Consider the following 22,378-nt stretch of genomic DNA (forward strand, 5'->3'; position numbering starts at 1 on the left):
TAACCTCAAGGGTTTCTTCTCAAGTTTGTTTCGTGCTTCCTGCTCGGTTTAGTTTTGGTTCGCAAACAATAACAGTGCAGGGCGCCCGCGGGCGAGCCGGTAACCGATGTTTGTGTTTTCCATTTACGAGGCATCGTGCTTTCATTCTCGAACTAACTACCTCCGAGGAAACAGACTTAACGATCGAACTGTATCGGTTCAAATATTTATTGATCTTACACAAAAGTGATTAGCGTCACATGCACACATCTTTGGGCAATTTGAATATTTCTGTTTTATAGGCATGCAAAGATAACAATCGTTTATCGACAAAAGTCAGTCGAAATCTATATATATGTATCGGGATCAAAGATGCGAACGAAAAGTCACGTCACGTGATCATTTCCGTACATTATTTAAGTTTCAATAGGCGTTTTCTATAAACAATTTTCACTTGGCTAGCCCCCTGGTAAATTACAGTGTTTCCTTTGGTAGAAAAGGTAGGAAGGTAGCAAATTTAATCAGCTTTGGTTTTGTTTAAGTAGTCATGTCGCTAAGACGCAATGTTTCCAAGATATGTGAAAAACCGAAAAATTTAACCTTCAAACCCCCCTCTCCCCCCCGCACCAAGGTTACGGCCGGGGACTTTTGATATGTTCATCTCCTAACTAGTCCAAACAAAGTTACGTAGTCAAAAATTGTGTTCTTAGCATTTCCCTCTATATATACCTTCTTATTGCTTGGCCTAATTGACCGCTTGGCATTTTGAAACAGTGAATTTATTTAAAAATTTGTAATAAGAAGTAAGTATCTAGTAACTTTACAAAACAGGTCTTTCATTTTGGTTGTCTGTAATTCGTTGACTAGTAAAAGGGCGTGTCTTAATAGTGACGAGACTCATATTTCTTTAACAAAGTAAACATAAACTTTTTTCTTGTATGGTTTATGTTTCAAGTCTCATTCATACATTATGTACTCGTACATTGTTTGAGTGTAAGGTTTTTACGGAAATTACTTTATGGAGAAGTCACTAATGTCCATCTGTAATCGGCTCCAAACCGATAACGCGATTTTGTCCTCATTGCACAGATTATTAGAGAAGGCTCTTTCAGTCTTAATATACGTTTATCGGATCAGTCAGAGGCTTAATGTATCCACTGCTATTGATTTATAGTGTTTAAACAGTATCATGTTGATACTGTATTTTCTTGTTACATTAACAGTGTATGTCATCAATATCATTTCTCAAAATATATTAATCAACCGTCAATTCAACAAGAAACGTACAAACCATATGGGACGGTAGTGAGACTTCCAACTGCGCGACGCCGCGGCGCCGCCCCCCGCCGATCATTGCCATTATCCCTCCAGTATTAAGCCACTTAGCTCAATCATGATTAATGTTTTACCGAACGCGACCCCGGCGCAAATAGAAAAGTTATTTACTCTTTGTCGTGACGTAATTAGGCATTCACGACGAGTCGTAGACACTGCGGGCTGTCTCGGCAGCAGGCGACTAGACTGAGCGCCTCCATGCGTGACATTTATTTACTTAGCCTCCGTATTTTTACATGTTTAACGCTATCCTATTTAGTACAATTATTTAGATACATATGTTACTTAGCATTTTGTGGTGTTAAACCTAGTTTTGCTTTAATGTCGCTGTCGCAGTGAAGAAAAAAAATAGGCAAGTGTCGGAGTAAGCTACTCAAAAGTCTCAAAACAAGTAAATTCGTACCCGGGTAGGTAATCATAAAAGAGGCACTACACAGACTTAAGATCTAAACTCGAAACTAATCTTATCGACAATTCGATAAGATTAGTTTTTAAATTTATTTTATTTGTTTATTCTTGTAAGTAAATGTTACAATTACAGGTTAAGAAAGCTCCACAAAACTACATTTAATTTGACTGTGAAGAATTAGTGATCGTCTTCAGTCCGACGACATCTTTGAACGACGTATTCTACACACCCTTCATCAATTCTATTTTTTATTACGTATAAAATACTTCTGGAGATCTAGCTAGCTCTATGATGTCGTTTCGTATCTTTGGACTAATTAAATGGATTATGTGACTCTGTTTTATGCAACAACAACTCTATCCGATATCGAGCTGGCATCGAGCTGGCCTCGAAGCAGCTAATTGTGACTGGATTGCAAACTATACAGTTCACTCGATACCTGAATAAAGTGCTGCGAGATTTTCTTTTTAATTGGCGCGTAATCGGATATTTTCCAAGTTTACGGTCTTCATCCGATCTGATCTGAGCTAGTTTTCTTTTATTTATAAAGAAATGTTTATTGAGCTTCCGGCAAAACTAATAATTTCTTTAGAATCCTTTGTCCGCGGTTTACAAAGAGACCATTATTTTGTGTATTAATATAAATCAATAAAACCTGTTATTTTTTGTTTACTGAAATAGAAACGTATAAATAAGTCAATACTCCTTCAGTTTAAGAACGATGTTGATCATTAGATTTTCTCAGCGATGCTAATTGGAGAAATCTTTTTAACAATTAGCCCAAAAATAACTCACGAATCACCTTAAGTAGGCATTAGGTATTATTATTGGTTGGAAATTTGAACACGTATTTTTTTCATATAACATATGAAAGGATCACGTGATTAATTAAGAAAAATAGAAAAATACTATAGTATTCGCTTTCGGGCCAATTACACGCTGACTCTTGACTGAACTTAAATGTGACTCGAATCTAGGTTTGTTACTTTTGAATTATAAGATTTATAAGTTACTAGCGACGCCCTGGCTTCGCACGGGTAAACAAATTATACACCTAAACCTTCTATAAAAACACCTATTGATAGCTGAAAATCGCATGAACATCCGTTCAGGTGTTTGAGTTTATCGAACATACATACAGACAGACGCGGCCGGGGACTATACCTACACCTTGCAAGTCTTTTGTTTGGTGTCCTGAATGACAAAAAACCGGAATATATTTTATACTCAAAAATACACGTTTCTTCATTCTACAGACGGCATGGTACTAGATCCACCAGGCGTTGCCTTTTAGAAGCACACCCACTCAAAACTGTCGCATTTACGGGCTGCTTCCGGTATCTCGCAACCAAGTGCTGGAATAATATCCCTCCACCATTAAGATGCCTTAAAACAAAACAGTCGTTTAAGTTTCATTTTAAGATATACCTCTTAAATAAACAAAACACAGGAATTCCGCACAGGTACTTGGTTACAGATTACCGAATCTAGTCTGTATGTGTACAAATACTTTATCTTATTGTAGGCCGCCTTCTACTCCATATCTGATATAATACAATACACCAACATGCACCACACTTTTACATAATCCATATTACGACACTTTTTATTATTTAATAGGCAAACTTCTAATTATTTTTGTATATTTATATTATTATTTTTGTACATCGATAATCTGTTCGTGATCTGGGTTCTAGCAGAATTATCAGTCCTTCACTCGAAAGAGTGGAGCGTATTACTGAGCCAGAACCCTTTTGTTTTGCTGCAACGCACACTAGCAAACCTACCTACCTTTTATTGATGCTTCTTGTTCTTTATTTTATTTTAATTTTGGTATTGTTATTGTTTCTTTTTTTGTCTATAAGTGTGTATTGTGGCAGGCGAATAAATGGTTTGTCTATCTATCTTTGTTTTATAAGGAGAAGTGATATGACGAACATGGTATATTTTTTTTCTATGTCACAAATAGTTGTTTACACTAAACACACTCATTACAGTCATTACTGATTACTGTTTGTTAAAATTTGGTTTAGTAGTCTATAAAAGACTACAAATGACTGATCTTTTAACATATTGCTTCTAAGGCTACAAGGTAGGTTGAAACAGTGTTTAAAAAATAATACTAGGTACCGAGTGTCAAAACCAATATCATTGACGTTAAATTGGCTTTGTTACAAACAGCTTTAGACAGACCTATCATTTTGCATAAAAATGAAAACTATAATTCTCTAAAGGCCGTGCAATGCGCGATTCACGTCACGAACACTGCTGTTTTGTTTGCGCTTCCACTCGCTTTAATACGTAATTTGTTGTGAATACCGCGAAATTGGCACACTGACAGCCTGCAGCCCGGTACGGCGCGGGACAATCGTAAGCCCCGTGCTGCGTCCGCGCCTTATACGCGAAGGGCTTAGAATTTACATGAATATTCGCACAATGTGTGCGTTGATTCAAATTGGCAGTATCTAATTTTTCGCATTAGGGATAGGGAAAATAAATAAAACACAACACTCATTAGCTAAACAAAATCAAGTTAAAAACTAAATGTTAGAAGATCGTGTCAGATATTTTTGCGGCTTTCGTTGTGTTCATATAATTGCAGGTGACTATAGCATACTTGATTTCCAAGTAGAGTAGAGAAGTTTTTAATTATACTGTGTTTGATTCCAGATTTGAGTATGCAGTCGTCTTAAGATTTTTATTTGTAATCGTTTTATCGCTTTGAGGTATTAATATAGGTATTTGTATTTTAAGTATGTAAAGGGTTCGAAACGTCGGGATGTATTATAAATTCAATATACGCGATATAATCCGTTTTCATAGTTTTATTTCATGAGTAACTATCGCGGTAACCGAAGACAGTATTATGAGTTGTATCTTTGCTAAAGTGTGTTCTGGTGCTAAACACTGCTAACTCTGCCAAGCGTTAGCTTATGATTCCCAAAGCGCTCTGCTGCTAAATACGAGTCTTTAGTCTTTAAGGTTTATTTTAGAAGACGTACTGTCAGCAGTGTTGTAGTACATTTGAGTATTGCAATTTATATTATTTTTGTTGTCATTCCAAACCCAACAAGGTGCTTAATGTTTAAGGGCCACTTGCACCATTCCACTAACCCGGGGCTAACCAGTTAAACCTAGATTTACCATGGTTACCAATACAATTTGACACTGGGTTAACGGTTTAACCGCTTAACCTCGGGTTAGTGGGATGGACAAGTGGGCCTAAGTATTTGTGACCATAGCTTAAATCTAAAGCAGTTTATACTCGTAACCATATCAATTTGCAGATCTACTACTGACTCAACATCATAAAATATTAATTAATGTGCATAGCTTGCAATCAGGATTAAATTTTCGCATTTGGCATAGCATAATCATTTTAAAAGCCTAAAGGTAATAAAACATTCAATTAAATTTAAAAGCCAATTTTTATATTAATATACCTACTTACTATTAATTTTGTCCTCGTAAATGATGAATAGAAAATAAATACACTACAAAAACATAACCCTCCCTTCTTTTTATAGTCAGGATGAAAAAGGGATTTGAACTTCTATTTACATTTACAAACTTACACTAGCTGACATATTTTTGATGGACTGCTCGTAACGGAGGTCACTACTTACACATGATAATAATATCGCAGACAGGCCCTTTTGTGCCCCGGCCCGGAAGTAGCAATTTTTCCATGACATCCGGGCCCGGTCCCCCGCGGCGCTGTCCCCGCCACTCGTCCTTGTTGCCATTACACTGACACGTACTACATAAGCAAAATATGGGACTAATTCATTTGTCAGACCTAAATCTTACCTTTTTAATGTGAGTTTGTTTGTTTTGCGCAGGTTTATTCAAATATTGATACAATTTGAGAAGTTTTTGCAGGTAAATGAAGGTGCTTTATTTATCGTAACTCAATAATTGGTTAATTTACTAAGTGTTGGTGCGACTCGCTCGGCTCGGCTTGGCTGGTCCCGATCGAGTGCCGGCTTCATTGCCAGTAAACTACAAGGGCCTCTCTGCGTCCGTTTCAAATTCTAAGAGAATACTTTCGATTAATTTCGTTTGGTCGACAGCTCGTTTTAATAATTTACCCCAAATTGTATTCACTCGCCACGAGTAAGCGACAACCCCTTGCTTTTGTAACGCCTGCCTTACTCACCTGCTATAAGGTCTACAGTAGGATCAATACAATACGAATTTATGACCGACCTCGTTTCTTTAAGTAGTTTCTGCGAAGGGGAGGCCTCGGCGGTGTAAATAAACAAACCTACCTGTTAAATAACCCTCAATGGACAAATTATTTTCAGTCTTCGCGGAAACATTTGTAAAGGCTCCTTTCCGATACTGCTTCTATAATTATGCTTTACTGGAAACCGGCCCATCACGGGATTGGAAACTTTAAATCGGCTTAAACATTTTCCCCTCACTAGCTCGGAAAGTTGTCGTTTATCCTTCAATACAAGCGGGGAAAAACGCGTTTTATCCACTAGTGGGGAAAGTAATTTGACCTTGGATGGAGCGTGTTTAAGTAGCTTGACAGATAACAAAACGTAAAACGCTCATGATAATGGTTCGTTCGATATTAATTATCATTAAATAAATGGTTTGAGAATCTAATAAAAAATACCAAATTTAGCTTTATTTAATGATTTTAAGTCATAAACCTTAAAATTCCATAAGAAACGTTTTTTTTATAATGATGTTAAATATAATTCTGAACGCACAAGTTGAGTCGATGCAATTTCAAAACGCATCGTTGACATTTCATACATCAGAAATGTCAACATTGTCAACAATTTTTTTACTTAAAACCTTTTCTCACCGACTCGCGAAAAAATACACAACTTCCAGAGTTTTCTGTTATAATATCGTAAAAAAATGTGTGGTTCCTGTGATGAAGATGATCTAACGCCTGTGGATGTTGCACTTTCCTCGCTATAGTGAGGTTACACACGGGCGCAAATGTATTTTACTTCTCGTGTTTCAATTCTACACTCGCGGGTAAAATACAACTTTGCACCCTTGTATAACAAATAACTATTATTTCTTATCATTCCTTATTTGAAAATTTATAAACTGTTTCTAAGCCTGCGTGATATATTCTCGCTATTGGTTTAATTATGCGGAATGAGGCTATCATAAAGGGACACATGTTTTCCGCTTAGGTATTAGTTAGTGGAACTCCAGCTGAGTGTGGGGCGAGCGGCGCGGATCAAGGGTAGTCATGACGATGCCCCGCGACCTCTCGCCTCTGTTATTAAGCTCCTCTCAAACAATATGCCGCAAATTGAGTTAACTCACTAATAATGGTATCGCGACCGCATAGGGCTCGCCTCGCCCATTGAGGATGAAGGCAATCTTTCCTCTCCCTCGACGAGCCTCTATTACCTTTTATTCGATTTGCCGAGATTAATAGCTACGACGTGTGTAAGCAACCTCCAATTGCCGGTTTTTTGCACACTGATTGCCCTTTTGGATAGGAAGTCGTTTGCAAGATAAAATCGGTGATGATATTGAAAGAACCGTCTGAAATAACCTTCCCACTAGACGTGCGCTATAAGGAGAGGCATGGCACGCCGCGCCGCCTCATCCGCGGCGTGCGGCTTGTAGAGCGCATTAGACTCCCCCGCTACCGAGCGAGCTATGATTTCAATTATTGTTTGATGTCGTTATTTCTCTTGTGTTTATTTGGGGCGCATTTCTCCATTTTTTCTCTTACCCTTCCTCCCTCATATTTGCTCGCTCAAACACGGCTGGCGAGGTGCGCCGCTGAGCCTCGGAAACTGATATGTTTGGCGCGCCGGCTGAGATGTTTGAACAAGACGCGGCTAGCAGCCGAATCGAATTGAGTGCAGTTACTTTGAGGACCTGTCAACCTCATCCAAATGTCTTGTGTGTTTTGTGACGCACTTTCCACGAACGATACACAAACGAATTTAGAATAAAATGACCTACAAAGAGCGAATACAAAAATATGAGTGAGTAACCCGTCCATTTGACCCTCGGGTTGACCAAGCGTAAATTTATCAAACCGGGGCGTTTGTTTGACCAACAATCCGTCCTTTTTAGGCAATATGCACCCTACACTCATCTCCCAATGGAGTGTCCATCAGGAATGGGCTTATACTTCCCAGTATTTTATTTTTCGTTCGAAGATACTATTACATTAAGGAAATAGAATCTCCTGTGTCATTATATTAGTAGAATATTTTGACCCTCAGGCTTCGTAGAGTTTGCTTATGCACATATTAACTTGTAAGCTATAGTTTATTGGTGTCGCGTTAGTTGTAGCCGTTGTAGGTGAAGCGTCAGGCTGTCCGTCGCGCCCATTGTATGCCATTGTGTGTGACACCGAGACCTTAATGGACGGCCACACTCCGGCCTCGAGCGTTATTCGAATAATACCTACCTAAGTTAGAAGTAGGTGTCGTATTTACCTTAGACGTTTATTTCTATTAGCTTTTATAGCAACTAGCCCAGATAAATAATGTTATTCAGTGGCAAGCTGAAAATTACAGATTTTGAGAAACAATAAGTTTAAAAGTTGAACTTTTGTAACATTTATTTTTTCTAATGAAGGCGAATTAGGTAAAGTACGAACTACGCAACTTCCTAAACTTCAGTTGTGGTAGCTTGTGTAAATCATAAACGCTGGAAGTAAATTTGTAAAGAGCAACGAGGTGTGACACTGAGTGAGCTAAGATGTATGCGGCGCGTTGCACCGCCCGTGATTCACGCGCGTCGACGGTTGCGGAATTGCGCCACCTGCGGCCACCGTGCCAATCAAAACACAACCCCACCAACGCATACACAAGGCTCACTCCGCCAAAACACCCACTCCGACAACGAAAAACTAAATCCTAAATGAACAATTCCTCGCCATCTCTATTATGCCTCGCCACAAAGATGATTTTCGTGCAGTCCGCTTTAGTTTTGAAAACTCCGCCACAATATTTCAACAGTCCGCGCGAAATAACAATGGCTCACAAGAGAGAAAAGCACTATAGTAAACTAGAATAGCGTAAGCAATACTTCATCATCATAACTGCATGAAATCCGAGTACGATCCCCGAGTTTCTACACTGCATCCGTATCGCACAAAACGAATTTCCGCCGTCGCACTTACAGGAAAATGCTGATACCGAATGCAGTTACTTATTCAACACATTTAACTAATTTTATAAAAGCTTCTTTGGATACCTTAGACATGTGACGAGCGACATGTAAGAATAAGAATGCCAATTGGAGGCCTTAATTTACGAAGATTTTTCGTGAATTACGTATCTGCAAATATGAAATATTATTTTTGCGCACGCAGCACTCGAGACGGTAATATTTCCAACACGTTTTGATACCTAAATTTAAAAAAATGAAAGATATGAGTTCGCACAATAAGTGAGGGTAGAAGTTGTAGGGAGGAAGTTGTGGAACAATGAGAGAACAGACGTCCTCATAAGCTCTCGCAGGTGGCGGGTCCAACTTTCCATACAATGCGACCGGCGCGACAAATATCGGGAACGTGAGAAATGTTCAAAGTGTTCCTGAAACAACAATACCCCAGGTTTTTAAGAAGCTGTTTGCGGCTCTTTGATATCTTTTAGCATTTGTACACGACCTACATCTGTATCGGATTTCTTTTGTAAAACAGAAACAATCGTGTTACAATTATATTGTTTATTTAAACAGCCAGTCTTTAAATTTTCATGTAGTAGTAATACTTAGACAATGCGTTTTACTCGACCTTGAGTAATGGTAAATATTTACACACATTTTTTAGGATGTAACTATTCGTCGTTTTATTATTACGAGTATTTCATTTTAATAGTTATTAAAATGAAATAAAACGACATGTGTCAATTTTATTTATTGTGGCCAAAATATATTTCTATTACAATCTTTTATCAACAACACGTTAACGGTTTTTCATGTTGTTTTTTTACGACCATTTCAGGTCTTACCTGTTATGATTTTGTATATTACGGAATAATATCGAATTATCTAACCTGCAGAGAGCAAAAATATTGTGATAATCGTTAGGCAACGCAATATGAACCATCCTGCGAACACAATGCCTGGTTGAATGGCGAAAGTAAACAAGGATTGTGTTTCCTTTCATTAGCGGCTGACTTATGTCGGTTCACTTCATTAGCGCTGCCTTTAATAAGATTAAATTATTTGCACGCTATCGCGGGCTGTATTTTTACTAGCGATTAAGGCACTGAGCGAATTCTCTCGAAATTGTGAAGTGTTTCATTTATAATGTTGGATAATGAGTAAGGTAAGAGGATTAAGAAGCGCGCGGTATTCTGATTTTATAATATGTTACGGTTTTGATATTTTTTATTTCTTCCAAAAAATACACAGCATTATAGGTACAGTAAGAACTAATGCACTTGACGTGATACGATCGCTCGCGCTGATTGATGCGCGCGAAGATGTACTACGATTAGTATCAAGGTCGTAGCATAACAATAATTATCAAGACTGTATTAAATTGTAGAATCAGAATACCGTTCTAGATCTCGTTTTTTTTTCTTTACACATTTTGTGAACTAAATTATGTACGTTATAATTATGAATTAGTTATTGTAATTCTAAAACTAACTGCAACTTGAGCAGAGGTCATGCCATGACTCAGTGTAACCGAGAATCATTAATCGATAACTTTACCTCAGTGATTTAATGCCATTAACGGGTCTAACGCGATTAAATTTCATTATTTTACCGTTTATTCGACGTTTCAGCCAGGTTGCACTAGCTGTGGTCACGGAAGACTGACGTCTTAGCAACCTCGCCTCCCCTTGCGTGTCGCTTTACCTCGGTTGTTGAAAATCTATTTGCTTCGATTATGATTGTTTATTCCTAAAAGACAAAGAAATGTAAAAGTGTACGATACGGAAATAGATAAAAGTTTTCAAACGCGAGTTTGGGGGTGGCCGGAGGATTGGTAGCGGGGAGTATCCGGTGACCGCTGTGGGGCTCCGACTGGGAAATAATGCCATTTCCGATGAGGGCCCGCGGGGCGTGTCGACAACGAGATTAGGGAAAAATACGGGAATTTAATAACACCGCCAATACACGTCTTATAGCAAATAGGTACTTAAACATCGACGCTCCGGTGCCCACGAGCCTCTATAATACTGGCGAACACACTTCCTCTAATGAAACGAACCAGTTTGTAGCATTGTCATTTTTAATTCGAAAAAGCTGTGTGTATTTTGCTACTACAGCAATCTATAAATTATTTTGAAACTGATAGTTCGGTGACTTCACCATAAAGCTTAAATTTCGATCCATCAATATCAGTATTTAGCAATGCCATTCGAATGTAATTAATAACTAGAAACACATTCCACTAAATAAAATAAATGTAAATAAATACATACCTTTAGGTGAGACGGGGTCCGGTATAGCAAATCTGCCAGCAGTGTTATAATTTATAAAAAAATCTGAGAATTTCTGCGAGCAACTCAAAAAACGGAAGTGCGCTTAAAAACGTTCCGAAGTACGTGACCTAGCTGGAAGCGCGCTTTGAGGCACGAAGTGCCGACAATAAGTTAATTTAATAGGCGGCCCGCAGACAGCGACAAATCGCTGCCGGCTCGCGCCCTGCCGCCTCTAATGATACCCAAAAGCCGGAACATTAATTTCAATAATTTATAATAATTTCGCATTCAATTACGCATGTAAAACTTAGAAGTTTCGAGTTCGATCTCTAATAAGTATTTACCCTCAGTTGCTTAGAATTATCACAAACAAAATGCCACAAAGACGATTAAAATGCACTAATTACGAACCTGACGAAGTGCAACTTTTCCTTTGCGTCACCGAACAAACTCAAGCTTTTTATTGAAACCTGAAAGATAAATCAAACATTTAAAACAAGTTTTGAACAGTTGAACTCAAAAGTTGAAAACTTAAATTTCGCAAGATCAGTTTGGTTGGCTTAAAACCTTAAACAGGGGTGAGAATATCCCGACAATCCGCAGCGATCTGAACTGTCGGCAGTAGTAACTTCGTCCTTCCAAACTCACTAAAATAGAATGTGTACAACTGTGAAGTCCCAACTTGGATATAATATCTTTGTAGTGGATCGAAGAGCCTTTGACAAGTGGAGCGGAAGGCCGCGACATGACATCTCGCGTTGTCTTCTTGATATCGCCGGGGCTTGGTAATTATGATGACGGTTTACGGCTAATTTGAACCCTTCCGGAGATTCAAGCTCATAACGTAACAGTTTCTAATCGGCTAAATATGATACGATTTAATGACGCGACGACTGAGCATTAACTTTAGTTTAAGTTGGAATAACTTTGTGTTTCTATTCAAAACTAAACTTGTAAGTATGTTAAAATTAATAACCATGTATGTAGACACGAATACTTAAGACACTAAGTGTGTCAATTCACTGTCAAATATCGAAATTGTAAGTAGTTTCCGAGAACGATGTCAGAACATATCATATAAGTTATAATGTTAATTAGTTGATAAAGTCACATTTCTGGAAATGCACGTAAAAATAATAAACCTCTGAATAGTTGAACTTCAGTTATTCCAACGTAAACTGAAATTCAGTCGTCACGTCATTAAATCGCATCATATCTCAAATCAACCTGTATTGCATATTGGGAATAGCTAGAGGCTTCCCAGGCTCGGTGAACTCGCAGGAGCAAGTTTGTGTGTTGAACCGCATTCGTCGGGGTCGATCGCAACTTCTTCTCTCGATTAGCATCGACACCAACTCTCTCTGCGTACTCGATAACTCCCCTATTCGGATTACAGATTGCTACCTGCAGTAAGCCATTGTTGGCGTAGTATTTATGTTGCTGTTCATTGGTTATATACTCCTTAAGTTTTAAATGTTTCTAAACAATATATATCTTATCTTATGGTTTTCGGGGGCCCTTGCGGATACACTTCGACCCATAGGCATATTTTGTGCATTAGAAAAGATCCGTCATATACTCAAGAGCTTTTTCGACCATCTCCATGTGCCGTATGATGGAGCACATGGGTAGCGTTTTGAATTCCTTTGGTTCCAGATAGCCTGCTCCAAAGTCCTTTATTATTTGTCTCGCAAGGGCGTGACATTCACACATTAGGTGTTTTACTGTCTCTTCCTCTTCGCCACACATACGACAATCGGTGTTGTCAGTGTCCCATGTTGGCCAGAATTCCTTTGACCCCGTAATGGCCAGTAAACACCCCTGTTATAATTTGGAGTTGTCTCTTGTTAAGTTTCCAAAGCTTTTTGCTCCAACCGGAGTCTACTCACGTAATAAAGAGCTTTAAGTGCTTTAGACCCGTCATACTGTCCCATTCTTTTCGATGTTTGGTCTTAGTAAGGTCTTTGATAGCCGTTATAATGGTTCCCTGTGAGGGACCCACGAATGATTCCGGACCTCTACATAACGTTACTTACAGATCCGGCTCTGACAAGTTCATCTGCATTTTCATTGCCTATGAATCCCTCGTGCCCTGGGATCCATACCTACCAGTTGCACTTTGTTTTGCCTTCCAAGCTTGTTTAGAGCTTGTACGTCATTGTATACCAGTCTAGAATCCACTCACAGTCACAATATATAACTTTGTCTATTAAGCAAAATTTCACCGGACGTTATAATATTGAGGCCCAGTGATCCCACCCTTTAGGTACCGACTAGAGGTACAAACTACTAGTATAGGTCTGTTATGTCGAGACTGTTTCAGTCGAAATAACTCACAACCACAAATAAGGCTCCAGTATCTTAACTTTCGGGATTAAAGTTCTTTAAAGCGATAGGAAGGTAATATCTATATTTGTGGCTGATACAGAAATTATCAAGTAACAATACCATCGAAATGTTGAGGGCTTGCTAAAACATGCCAGAAAGTGCATAGGAAAGTAGTTCTCATATTCATAAACAACAAGAAAGTTAAGCTCATTCCATCTGTCTGCTCTCACTCATACCTCTTATCGATCGAAATAAACCTGTCCTTCTTTGGGTGTGAAACCAGCTGGCTATAGTTATTGGATAATCTCGGTATTGTGTCAAGTCGCGGCCATTCCGCGTCCGCATGGTATGCTCTGCGGAATTTCATTTTGTTAGTAACGCCGCGAGCGGGCTTGCGGAAATTTAACTGTTATCATATCTACATATGTAGATACGAGTACTGTTTTCTGCACGGAGTAGTACGAATCGTTTTCTGGCATATTTTTCTATTTCTATTGACAGTAAACATGTCCTAACAAATAGTTGCAAGACGGATTTTGATATTTATGATACATATATTATGTCTAAAGTTTCAATTAGCCATCTATTTTCCTATGCACTGTTGGGTTCGAATCCCACGTTAACGAGTTGACCACAGTTCAGTTTTTCATTGTGATAGATATCAGTATACACTATTTAAGCATTAATTAATGTATATTTTGCAAATTCAATTTATTCTGTGAATGCATATTCTGATTCTCCCACGTCTAGTGACGATTGTAAATATGTACATACATATAAAACAGTTTTTATTATTTTAATTTTGTCAATAAGGCGGCGCTATTGCAATACTACGTTCTACCAAGTTCTACTCACGAGAGGTCAACTCAAACTTACACATTGACATCAAATTTTGTTATCATTCGCCCGGGCCTCTCATTCGCACCACTACATGGACAAAAGTGCGAGCGAAATTGATGGTGTAATGCCATCATTTAGATATGAAAATGTACGTGGCCTATAGTTTTGAAACTTGAATCTTACAGAACGTACCTACTACTTACACCGTCATCGACACTACGATTGTAACATTAATAATAATGAATGTCAAAATTTCTGTAAATCATTTAATTTATGTTTCTATAAGTAGTTGAAATTCCTTGTTTGAAACTAGTATGCGAAGTGATCGAATATCTGTTTGGAGTTAATAAAACTGTTCGGTAGTTATTTGACCGAGGCGGGTCGGGGAGGGTCGGGGCAGATAAATAATATTCAAAGCATTTTCCGATGCGCGACGTATTGTAGCGACGTCGCCGTCGCAGCCCGTCGCGCGGGCACGGCAGCTGCTCTCAGTAATATTGTGTTATACTTTATCGAATTTGCATGTTTTTACTGAATAACATTCCTTTGGCGCACTCGACATCAAAGGCCAAGGCGAAAGTGATTTCGCACCGAGTTAGTTCAACAAGATTCAGTTTCACCCCGCCTGTCCTATCTGACTTTTGAATAATTTTGATGTGCCTAATAATAATAAGGAAAATTGTAAATGGGCATCTGACTTGATATTTAAAAGTTAAGCAAAGCTGAAGTAGCTGTTTACACGTTATTATAATGATGTGAATCGCGGCACGTGACTGACTTCAACCCTCGTGCCGCGGCTTTTGTCAGTTGGAGTGTTATGTAATGTGAAGTCCTTTTTAACCTCGTCGATTTTGGGTCAGTGAGGGCAGCTACCAGGTCCCGTGTTGCTAGGCGAAAATGGTCTTAGGAGACCTTCCTTCGATTTCAAATTAATGAAGATTGGCGTTTACAGATTTTTGGAAAAAACATACAGGGTGCGAGAAAATGGTCATTTTTGACAAACTTTTTTTTGATGCCAATCGATCCCATTCCTGTCCAGGATCAAAAGCTTGTATGGGACCAAAAAGAAATTTCGGGCTAGAAAAGCCATAAATCGAGAAAAACTTTCCCCATACAATTTGTATGAAAATGAAAAAAGTTTTTTTTTTTACATGTATTTTTTAATGTCAATCGATTCCATTTCTATCCCGTATCAATAGTTTCTTTGGAGTCAACTTTCGGTAATGTACAAAAAAGCCAGAAATTAAAGAAAACTGTTTTCATACATTTACTATGGAGAGAGAGAAGTAAAACTTATTCTCATTTATCTGTCACCCTAATTCGTCCTCCTATGCTGAATGACTGTATGAAAACACTACAGTACTAAAATTTTAAATAGCAATAAAAGGGAATTTTAAGTTATTTCTCTTGGTTCGATTAAATTTTTAACAACAAACAGCAATGCTGGAAAGCTTGAAGCCAATTATCACCTTAAATTTAAAAAAATCGAGCGGGGTATTTTGCGAGCATTTGTAAAGTGTTATAAAAATGACGTGGAATCAAGAAAGGTTAGAGTTGTAAATGTATGAAAACAGTTTTCTTTAATTTCGGGCTTTTTTGTACATTACCGAAAGTTGACCCCAAGGAAACTATTGATACTGGATAGAAATGGAATCGATTGACATAATAAAAATACATGTAAAAAAAACTTTTTCTCGATTTATGGCTTTTCTAGCCGGAAATTTCGTTTTGGTCCCATACAAGCTTGGGATCGATTGGCATAAAAAAAAGTTTGTCAAAAATAACCATTTTCTCGCATCCTGTATGTTTTTTCCAAAATCTGTAAACGCCAATCTTCAATAATTTAAAATCGAAGGAAGGTCTCCTAAGATCATTTTCGCCTAGCAACACGAGATCTGGTAGCTGCCCTCACTGACCCAAAATCTATTTCCACCCTGTATAACTTTCTTGTATATCATATGATTTATTGCTCCGTGATAAACTGGCATAAATAATTTTGGCATAATCTCATTTGAACGTTCTTAACACCGATAATGGTGTGATGAATATCGACGATGTATTTTCTTACCTACATAGTACCGAGATTCACTTATTATGTTCCTGTTGCGTTGCGGTACAGTACGAGGGAACTTAAGCGTTTATCACTAAAGCGCACTTTCGTCCTAAGTATCGAAATAGTGTGGAGTGTTGCCAACTTGGCATAAATGGTGCCAGAATTGGCACAATTTCACACCCTTTGGTATCGAAATTTTCCATTTGGCATCTGGTATAATTTAGTGAATGAAGTGAATTATGTCCCTAAGCCAAGTTTGAAACCTACTTAGCAATGATAGATAATCCCCATGGATTACCACAACCGTCAAAAGCCCGCTCCACACACGAGTGTGAGCGAGTGTGAGAAATAGGGAATATTACGCGAAACTCTGCGTAGGTGGCGCCACTACCTCAATATGAGGGTCTCTCGCGAAACAAGAAAATCGAAATTTCGTTATCTAACATCTCTGTCACTCTTGCATATTTGAACGATAAAGAGTGATAGCAAAATTTCGGATTCGTGTTTACCGGTATGTATAAGTTTAGGTATGTAAGGTTTACAGTATGTATAAGTTACTCTACGGTTTACTATAAAGGGTAGTGCTGCACTCTGGTGGCAGAACATTGCAGTAATAATAGTAATATCCCCTATTATAAACCGTAACAGACTTCCGCACCGCACCGCGACCTTAGTGCCAGGTGGTACCAGGTGATAGCCAGCAGTTATTTAAAATTACATGACATTTGTTGTAAGGTCGGTACGTCGGTGCAGACTGACAGACCTTAACCACCTGGCTTTTGTATTTTTTTGTTCGTGGACCTTATTAATAGTGACACAGTCAGAAGTTTGCTTAAAACGGTGAAATATTGTTATTATGTTGTAGGTTTCCTCTTTTTTTTAAGGTTTGTCCAGACGAGTAAATACAATTGTCACTGTGATAAGAAATTAAATTATAATACACAATTACATAGTGAAATCGGCAAGACAATATCCTTGCGTTTCTTTTTTTCATACGCGTTACCAATTAAATTGTCAATCTAATCATGCGTAAAATTGTCTCGTCTAGACACTCACTAATCTGTTTTTGTGTTATCTATGGTATGGTAATGCATCGACAGCTACAAAGTGTGGAGAGTCACTACAAACGTCACATTTAAAAAGCCCACTCCACACTCGTGCGCGAAACGCGGCATGAAGCCGCGATTCGCGCATGAGTGTGGAGGGGGCTAAAGAAATTTGGCATTAGCTAACCAAGTCGGTGCAAAGTTAGCTTGGTTTGACTGTGTTAAATTTTCAGAAACAGCATCGTTTGATTTATGTGGATGATCCTCATTTTTTTAGTTACCTACAACCAATATATTGTTTAGCATTTTTTTAGCACGTTCCAAAATTATTTTGCATAATTCTGGCATAATTTTGACATGTCTAGCATTTTTTCAAATTCCGAGTTGGCAACACTAGTGTGGAATAGTAACGTACGTAGTGCTCCTCAATGCTATTTTGCCTACAGAAATTAAGCTATTAACAGCCTGTTACCTTATTAAATACGATCAAGCCAAAAACTAAAATGGCGCATAGAAAACCTCGTCCGTTGGTCACTTGCGACGTCATTTACATCTTTCCATTACCGCCAGCGCTTCGGGCGGTCCATAAAATATTTATGTCCGAAGTAACATTAAGAAAACGCCGCTTATTTCTTGTAAATCCACTAACATGTATGTTTAATGCTTAATCTTTTTCGTTTGATGTCTTTCAAAGACGACGCCTCCGAAGCCGCTTAACAGTGGACACGGAATTGCCTCGCTTTGCCCCTCTTTAATTCATCCCCGGAGCGATCTACCCGTGAAATTGTTACTTAAGAACTTAATCGACGCATCGCTCTTTGTCTTTGTGCTGGACGTTTTACAAACAACGTTTTATTGAATTCGATGTTTACCGTCCTTTCTTGCGAAACATTTGTTTCTATTTTGTTTTTAAATCGCATTCATTTAGAAGAGGCGTTTCATCTTAACATAAATATGTAGATCTTCGATTGTTTGATGTCAAAAATTAAGCTGCCTGTAGAGGCTGTCGGCTCTAACCGTTTGTGGGCCACATGTGATGACGTATCACGTTGCATCATTACGGGTACGTTAATCTACACATACACCCGGTATGTCGCATTAATCTTCAGCTGCTAATTAGTGAGCGTTGTGCTCATATTATCATGCTAATCGCAATCCACTTAATGCTCGTATTCACTGTTTCAATGCTTATGTACGTGATAATTCGACTTCACTTTTAGTATAATTATTAATGTAACACTCGTGATTTGGATTAGAATGGTAATGAGTTTACTGTCTCCAAGTGTCTAAACTGTATGTATTTATAAATACATACATATTTAATAAAAAACAAATCATAGTAAATTTGACATTACAACTGTGCACAACATTTAAATTTACTCATCGACGCTAACGATTTATAGTAAGGTAGTTTTTAAATAACTCTATGCTTCAATGTAATGAGGCTGTAAGTATTGGAATATTTCGAAATCTTTGTTTATTTCGTTGTACAGGGAGCATTTTGTGATACATTAATCCTACGAGAAGACTGTCCATATTCTGTAGAATATGTCAGTCATACTATTGAACAGTTGTAGTCGCAGTTCATAAAGCAGTTATTTATCCTGTGTACATTGAGCAATCGTTTATACGAGAAACTGACCATGCTTATGCGTTGACTAACCGAGTGGACGCAAATATAACCACAGACGTAATATCTAATGTACAATAAGGCGCGCTCCGCCTGAAACATAAACACCAATAAAGAGCAACATGTGGCATCGCCTTACAAAACAGCAGACCGCACTCGGAGAAAAATGTATATCAGAGTGAATATCGATTTCAAATAAAATTGCAACCTTTTCAGATAACGAGGCGACATTTTCCCCTTTCCGGGGCCCGTTTGTCGCTCGCGTCTCGCACTGAGAATTTATCCACCGAAATAAGCAGATAACGAAGCTAATGGTAACTCCAGCTAGCGAAATATACGACCCCGACAATTGGCTCCTCAATGGACGTCTTTTGTCGAATGCAATAGAAGAACCGCCGCTTTTACGGTGTCAAAATAATTGACGTTTTAGAGTTAGTTTTAGATATTTCTCTCGCGTCTTGTTAGCGGAGTGCTTCGTGGTGATGTTGTAGCTTATTTATATATATTGGGTTGATTTATTGAGATTGTGCCGCTCTATTTAATGCCTTAGATTTCGTTCGTTTTTAGAAAACAAAGATGCCTTACTAAGTATATAATTTGTTAAGGTTTTGTGTAAATTGGTTGAAATATGATAATATTTGCTAATGAAGTCAGAAAAAATCACGCTGGCTAAGAGCTTAATTGAAAACGCTGCCCAATCCATTTGAGATATAACAACACAATATATTGTGGAATTGTCTCTCTTTCATTGGTCTACAAAAATCCGCGATCCCATTCTTATCCTCTAAAAAAGATTTCATAATATGTGGTATTTGCAAAGCTATTTACACTGATACAGTATTAATAATTTTATCAAATTAAATACGTTCTTTATATTAAGCATTGCATACAGATTACAATGGTCCCTTACACCATACAATTTAAATGAATATCTCAGGAGTAATCGTAAAATGAAAGTTCAATTTCGAGCCATATAACTTGTACGAAATGTTAAAGACGCTAACTTCCGTTAGTACCTATTATTACCACCTTTTTTTTTTCTTTTTTTTATACCACGACGGTGGCAACCAAGCATACGGCCCGCCTGATCGTAAGCAGTCACCGTAGCCTATGGACGCCTGCAACACCAGATAACATGCGCGTTGCCGACCTTATGCGCTGCGATCGCTTTTCTTGCCTCCACCATGCACTTGGCACAGTGCCAATACAACTGTTATTTATAATACTGTGTATTTTGTCCTCAGATTCTTCTACCTGTACCACTTCTCGTTCTACGCGTACCACTACCGCTTCAATGGGCAATATAGCAGTCTTGCGCTTGTTACTTCGTGGCTCTTTATACAGGTAATATATTACTTGTAATATCACGCACTTGCAATCGCCTCGTACTTTTATTGCGACATATTTATTAAGTTGCACGTGTTAACACTTCTTACATGAGCACTGTGTAAACGTACATACCTATTATTACTATGATATGTTGTTGATACGTAACCACAGGCGTAGATAAAATAGAATTGGCTATTTCTGATTTGATTTCACTTTGGGTGTCAACAATACGTGTACAAACGTTCTGCCATTTTTTGCATACTATAAATTCTTATTTAAGTTGACGGCCACTTCTGAACATATCCATACTAATATTATAATGCGAAAGTGTGTCTGTCTGTTACCTCTTCACGCTTAAACCGCTGAACCGATTTAGTTGAAATTTGACATAGAGATAGTGTTTGAGTCCCGTGGAAGGACATAGGATAGTCTTTATGTCTGAAATCATCACTTAAGTGTTAGCAGGGGGGTGGAATTGAGAGAGTTAATGAATTGCTTGATAATTGATGTAAGCAATTAACCTTATGTTCAAATTGAATGATTGCTAATACACTTTATCCAGGCACTGTACTTACTCTAGCTGCTGTTATTGATTCCACGCAGACGAAGTCGCGGGCAAAAGCTAATAGTACAATAAAGCGTAAAGTAACTTGAACTACCTTTCTGACCATAGGAAAGAATATAGACTGGTATACAATGGCGTCAAAGCTCTGAACAAGCTTGGTAGGCAAAACAAAGTGCAACTGGTAGATATGGATCCCAGGGCACGAGGGATTCATAGGCAATGAAAATGCAGATGAACTTGCCAGAGCCGGATCTGTAAGTAACCCTATAGGTCCGGAACCATTCGTGGGGCTCTCACAGGGAACCATTATAACGACTATCAAAGACCTTACTAAGACCAAACATCAAAAAGAATGGGACAGTCTGACGGGTCTAAAGCACTCAAAGCTCTTTATGCAAGGAGTACTCCGGTTGGAGCAAAAAGCTTTGGAAACTTAGCAAAAACAACTCCAAATAATAACACGGGACACACTGGCCATTACGGGGTCAAAGGAATTCTGACCAAGATGGGACACTTTGACAACACCGATTGTCGTATGTGTGGTGAAGAGGAAGTCGTAAAACACCTTATGTGTGAATGCAGAGCTGAGCAGGCTATCTGGAACCAAAGGAATTCAAAATTCTACCCATGAGCTCCATCATCCGGCACCCGGCATATGGAGGTGGTGGAACAAGCTCTTGAGTAGTTGACGGATCTTTCCTAGGGGGTAACTGCACAAAAGATGCAGGGCCCCCGAAAACCATAAGACAAGATAAGACCATTTATCTATCTCAAACACTTTCCCTTTCCTGTCCCAGACAGCTTGTCAACAAAATAATTACTTGGACAACCGACCCTGGTGCGGGTCATGCCATTCCCGGGGATTTGATTAAGGGAATGTCATGCAAATCTCTTAATACCTGCGTGACTGCGTGTGTATAACATCAGTGGGCCATGCCATCTGTTTGTCCAGAGCACTTTGATGTTGGCCAGCCGCGGGCGCCGGCCGCAGTATATGCGCACGTGGAGTTTGCAGATAAACTGTTTATCTAAAGAGATATTAACATTCCGCTGCCATACTCCAGTTATTAAATCCTGAGCTAATAGATTATATACATACGTTGACACATTGCTCAACGTTGAATAATAAGCGATATTAATGAAGTGGTTTTTCAAACTCCGACCTAAAATAGGTATATTTTATGTCATCACAGTACGTACAGTTGGTCCTTCGAGTTATTATTATTTTTAAGCACACTACATTGAAGAAAAAGTCGGGGTCGACCCGCGAGCAATTGTCAACAAATCACGTCCCCATAAGTTATTGTGACGAAGTCGCGTACTCCAGGACGTTAGCTCACAAAAATCAACTTTCCCGCACCAAAAATAAAAGATAATGTCGGTCGTGCGGCTTATCTGTCGGCCTAGCTCGCGAAATGGACGTCACCGCTGCGTCAAAGTTTTGTCAAATGTTTTCCCGGGCAATTCCCAAATAACAT

The 22,378-nt window shown here is 38.5% G+C and overlaps 1 protein-coding gene across 2 annotated transcripts in view; it reads left to right on the forward strand.

The window, feature by feature from the left end:
- Nucleotides 1–22,378, forward strand: part of LOC134749519 (membralin) — a 136,314-nt gene that overhangs the window by 108,592 nt on the left and 5,344 nt on the right. For both annotated transcript variants that reach the window (XM_063684477.1, XM_063684476.1), the window contains one exon: nucleotides 20,251–20,350. In XM_063684477.1, the coding sequence (XP_063540547.1) occupies nucleotides 20,251–20,350 (100 nt within the window). The remainder of the gene's footprint in view (nucleotides 1–20,250; nucleotides 20,351–22,378) is intronic.

This window comes from Cydia strobilella, chromosome 18 (assembly GCF_947568885.1).
Source record: "Cydia strobilella chromosome 18, ilCydStro3.1, whole genome shotgun sequence".
NCBI lineage: Eukaryota > Metazoa > Arthropoda > Insecta > Lepidoptera > Tortricidae > Cydia > Cydia strobilella.